The 4,923-nt window shown below is 41.5% G+C and overlaps 1 protein-coding gene across 1 annotated transcript; it reads right to left on the reverse strand.

Moving 5' to 3' along the window:
• Positions 1 to 2,904: 2,904 nt before the first annotated feature.
• On the reverse strand, positions 2,905 to 4,923 carry LOC140371802 (ladderlectin-like). The gene is made up of 11 exons (XM_072459012.1): positions 4,787 to 4,923; positions 4,625 to 4,712; positions 4,507 to 4,539; positions 4,354 to 4,374; positions 4,230 to 4,262; positions 4,046 to 4,090; positions 3,861 to 3,887; positions 3,680 to 3,795; positions 3,487 to 3,606; positions 3,295 to 3,409; positions 2,905 to 3,213 (listed from the first exon to the last, which is right to left on the reverse strand). Exons 2-11 carry the CDS (start codon positions 4,671 to 4,673, stop codon positions 3,149 to 3,151), a joined length of 624 nt encoding a protein of 207 aa, XP_072315113.1. The 5' UTR covers positions 4,674 to 4,712; positions 4,787 to 4,923; the 3' UTR covers positions 2,905 to 3,148.

The raw sequence follows: 4,923 nt of genomic DNA on the forward strand, positions 1-4,923 counted from the left end.
TTAGTCATTAAGTCCAGTGATCCGGGGCTTCTTGGGGACAGGGACAATGATGGACGACTTGAAGCTGACTGGGACATGCCATGACTCCAGAGAGGTGTTAAAAATGTCCGTCTTCACAGGTTAGAAAGGAGGTCTCTAACCTGAGGGACACTGTCTCTACTTTACAAACCAAAGAGTCAAAATTGACAAACCAGGTGCATGTTTTGTAAAACGACAACCTGGAGAACTGAGAGCGAAGATATAATATGCAGATTGTCGGTATCCCAGAGGACACTGAAGGTCAAGATGTTGTCAAATATAGAGAGTCTTGGATACCAAATACAAGTATTTGTTTGTTTTTTTACATTTGAAATCATCTCATGAATGTCCTTTCAGCTAGTGTGTGGTGTTTTCCCCGTATAAATCTCCAGATGTTGAGCAGAACTTACAGGCGGGTCTCAGTTTGAGCACATTGAAGCAAAGTCCTGCTCCTATTGGATGTTTTATAAATACCACGGATGCCTCAGAGGACGATCTACGCAAGCTTTATTGAGCTGTGTTGTCGTAGTATTAAAACTCTTATATGGTATTCAAAACAAATATCAGTGAGTTTCAGCCCTGTCCCTGGATTTCAACAGTTTGACATTTGAATGTTGTGAAATGAAAATAAAATTGTATTTAAGAGGCCTGTATGATTTCTATTGACAAGATGAATGTGAGATGTTGATATTGCACATGACGTTACAGTCAAAAAGTAAACTTGAGTCTAGTTTCCTGATACATGAGCCAGGATCGACCAACAAAGTCAGTTTGAACGTAAGAGTGTTTAAACTGTGTGTTTACATTAATTACTTTACTATTTACTCAGTTTAATTTTTGTTATATGAGCTCAGTACCGTGTCCTGATACATGAAGGATATTGAAGAAATGTTGAACGCTTTAACATCATAGTTTAAATATTATCAAGAGTTATGGCTATGAAGTAAGAATTTGGGTCATGCATCAAAAAGTGGAATCAAAGACCCCCAACTCCGGATCTTTTCAGGACTCTCAGTTGTACTTTTTGTCTGGATTATCGCCACATCACAGACCATGATGACTGATGATGATTAGATGATGAAGAACATGGTGTAGATGTATATGTGATCTGTTCTTTTCTTCTGTATCTACCTCTGTATCTTCCAGCCCTGTGGAGTTCCTGTGCTGATAGTCCGAGCGGCTGAGACATTCCTCCCCAGCCGCACGCACGGCCTCTGATCCGTCAGGAAGCCAGTGCTCCCCCTGCAGGTGGAGTCGGCGCTCCCCCTGCAGGTGGAGTCAGGTATGTTGAGCTGGGAGAGCTTGTCCTGGAGCAGAGCAGGAGGATGGTGTTGAAAGCAGAGCTGAAGTCCACAAACAGGATCCTGGCAGAGGTTGCCGGGGAGTCCAGATGCTGCAAGATGAAGTGGAGAGCCAGGTAGATGGTGTCGTCCACAGACCTGTTGGCTCTGTTGGTGAACTGCAGGGGGTCCAGCAGGGGGTCCAGCAGGGGGGGAGGTGAAGGACTTGAGGCGGGTCAAGACCAGGCGCTCAAATGACTTCATGACTACAGACGTCAGCCACAGGTCTCTAGTCATTAAGTCCAGTGATCCGGGGCTTCTTGGGGACAGGGACAATGATGGATGACTTGAAGCTGACTGGGACATGCCATGACTCCAGGGAGGTGTTAAAAATGTCTGTGAAGACGCAGGTCTTCACAGGTTAGAGAGGAGGTCTCTAACCTGAGGGACACTATCTCTACTTTACAAACCAAAGAGGCAGAAGTGACAAACCAGGTGCATGTTTTGAAAGACAAACTGGACGACCTGGAGAACCGAGAGCAAATATGTAATATGCGGAATGTCGGTATCCCAGAGGACACTGAGGTCAAGATGTTGTCAAAAATAGAGAGACCTGGATCCCTGACTATCTCAAACTTCCAACAAAAGCTTGGAAAATTAAGATTGGAGCCCCCTGGCTCCAGAACCGGTTCCAAACCAGCTTCCCAGACATATCATACTGAACTTCAACAACTTCAGTGATAAAGAGCATATTATGGCCTCGCCGCAGAACAATCCGGATCAACCCAGCCCCAAGTCTCTTTTTTCCAATGAATACTCAGTGCAAGCGGTCAAGAATCACAAAGCTTTTGATCCAGTGAAATCCTGCCTGAGAGAGAAGGATGTGGAAGACACTCTGCTTTATGCTACAACGCTGAGCATCAACATGAAAGGGAAGATAAAGAGATTCACTTCAGTGGATGAGGCGTTAGCTTATGGCAATTCAATCCAGGTTCCGGTGATTCCAGGTTCCAGATATTTTATCCCATTTACTTTCCTTTATTTCAATGAAAGGGACCTAGATTGTACTGAGACATGTGAGTATTTGCCCAATGTGGGCCAGTGTGTTACAATTTTACTTTGTAAATGTCCAGGTGAAAAGTTAAAAGGCCTTTTTATCTAGAAAAAGAGAAAGAAACAGCTTCCGTTTGAACTGGGGCTCATTTTAGTCAGACATTTAAGGAAAAATCAGCTGGACTGATAAGGGGTTTAAATGTTCATTTGTTCATTACATGCGTTTTAAGTGAAACAGAAATATTTCATTTCTGACTGTGAGTGGTGTCTCTTTTGCACTGATCTAGGGTCTTATTTATCAAGTGAAACGTGAAAAAACACAGAAACTGCTTAAAATATGCCAATTTTAGGGTCAAGATGTCGTTTTATAAATCCCAAACTTAAAGTGGAAGATTATATACGTAGTATTTTTGTACGTTTGCTTTATAAATGAGACCCCTGACCTGTATCTTGGTCTGGTAGCATCATTACCATGTTGTGGAAAGTTCTAGTCAAGGCAATAACATCTCCTTTATCTAAAGGACTATTCCAGACAAACACAGACTCATGTTTGATGCTTGAGCGTTTTAATCACATTTGACAGAAAAGAACAGAGAAGTTAAAGCATCTTTCAAATCCACTCATTCTGCTCTTTATGAAGCACAAGGCTCTCAGAGCAGACCACCTCCAACATCAGACTCTTCTCTTCACTCCTTCATTATGTTGCAGCAGGAAAAAGGAAAACTGTTGATTCAGATTTGCGTTGATTTTAGAGCATAAATCAGGGTTTATGCTTGTGGCAGCTCAGGAGTTCAGAGCTACTTTTTCTCACAGATGTACCCGAGGGAAGATTTGCAGTTCAAATCATTCCAGCACTTGGCACCTGAGGGTAACAAGACATATGTTAACCACATGAACACAATTATACAGTCATAGTTCATCTCAGACAGGCTGGTGTATTTACTGCTCCAGTTGATGCAAGTGCAGCTCTCGTCTTGTCTTTTGTAGTTGTTGGGTTCTCCACTACACCAGTTGCCATAGACATAACGTTCTCCGTTGATCCAGAGCCAATAATTATCCTAAAAACATAAAACGAACAAATATTTTTGAATAATTTGTTGAGTTTGACTCCAGCAGAATGGGTAAAGTGACTAACATATTGTGCATCAGAGAGTCCAATCCAAGCTGCTGTTCCAGAAGCAAGAGCTTTCAGAAAGTTGCTGGTTCCACTGTTGTGAGCAACTGCAAGAGTTCCACCCTGGGCCTCACAAGATCTCTGAATAAAAGAGAGTACATTATATTAATCCTATCCACCAGTCATTTATTATGATGTGTGTCAGTCGAGTCACCTGTGCAAGAGCCCAGTGCCTTTGAGTTGTAAAATAAATGTAAGAACGGCTTCCGTGGCGATACCAGGTCGAAGGCCTATAGGTGGATCCGGTTCTGGTTCCACAGGATCTTTTGGCTGAAGATCATTTAACATTAAGTTTCTCATTTATTGTTACAGACTTCATTGTTTGAAAAACTTACCCCTTTCAGCACTGTCTCCGTGTTCAGCTAGAAAAGAACATTTGTATTGAATGTAAGAGTTTGTAACTATCTTGTGTTCAAAAGTGTCCTCAGATACAATGTGCATCGTAAAGACAATCAGCAGAACACGCTCTGTAAAACCTCTTCAATAAACAATGTCGTTTGTCTCTAACATTATAACTCACCTTCACTCAGTTCAGTCTCATCCACAGACTCTGGGTCTGCGATATCTGTGAGGATTAAAAAATAATATGTGAATATTTTCCCTGATCGAGAGAGAGAAGTTGTTTTGTTGACGAGAAAAACAAGTTTGGGAACTTTGATTATTTCTCATTTTACAGTATCAAGATGAAGGTCCAGTCTGCTTACCTTGCATGTCTGGATCTTCAACATTCAGAACTTCTACAAGGATCGTCACATACAAGTACAAGTTATATTTACTGACTCGTGAAATAAATACAAATAGAAAAGTCTCATTTTTGATGGTACTCACCTCCATTTATCAGCCCACTCTCTTGTGAGGCACAAGAACAGTACAAACAATGTAATTATTAATACTCAAACACACAAGCACAAAGTTATATTGTATTGTTGAATTCAATCTGAAAAGTCCCTATTGATGCCACATGATTTTGTTGATTCTCACCTTCATTATTCAGTTGATTCTCAGATGAATCGGCTGATGGAGGCCACAAGAACAACAGAAATAATGTAAGTACAGAATATACAGAATACTTGAACATTTCCTTCATACTTAAACTCACTTGTGGCCAAAGCCGCACCAAAGAGCAGACACAAAACCAGCAGCTTCATGACGGTGATGCAGGCGTCCAAAGATGAATCCCTGGTTTACTGTAGATTATAAACTCATATTTAGTATAAGAGATCTGTGTTGAAGAGCTGTGGAGTCACAAGAAGAGACTAACCTGTTTCAGTCGAGGTTTGGCTCCTTCAGTCTGAGGTACTGACTTGGACCAAACTCTCCTCTTATATACTCTAAGTGCAACCGTCTCCAAAACTGATCCGTGTACAAGTGTCAACTCAACTGTTTGACTTCAGAAAC

This window comes from Eucyclogobius newberryi, unplaced genomic scaffold (assembly GCF_026437365.1).
Source record: "Eucyclogobius newberryi isolate DKJ021-1_F unplaced genomic scaffold, fEucNew1.0.hap1 SCAF_22, whole genome shotgun sequence".
In the NCBI taxonomy this organism is placed as follows: domain Eukaryota; kingdom Metazoa; phylum Chordata; class Actinopteri; order Gobiiformes; family Gobiidae; genus Eucyclogobius; species Eucyclogobius newberryi.

Excerpts from the sequence above, each read along its gene's own strand:
- LOC140371802 (XM_072459012.1), bottom strand. The coding sequence starts at position 4,673 with ATGAAGCTGCTGGTTTTGTGTCTGCTCTTTGGTGCGGCTTTGGCCACA. Across the intron at positions 4,091-4,229 it reads TGAAGATCCAGACATGCAAG|ATATCGCAGACCCAGAGTCT; the intron begins GTAAGCAGACTG and ends TAATCCTCACAG. Across the intron at positions 3,214-3,294 it reads CACTTGCATCAACTGGAGCA|GTGCCAAGTGCTGGAATGAT; the intron begins GTAAATACACCA and ends TGTTACCCTCAG.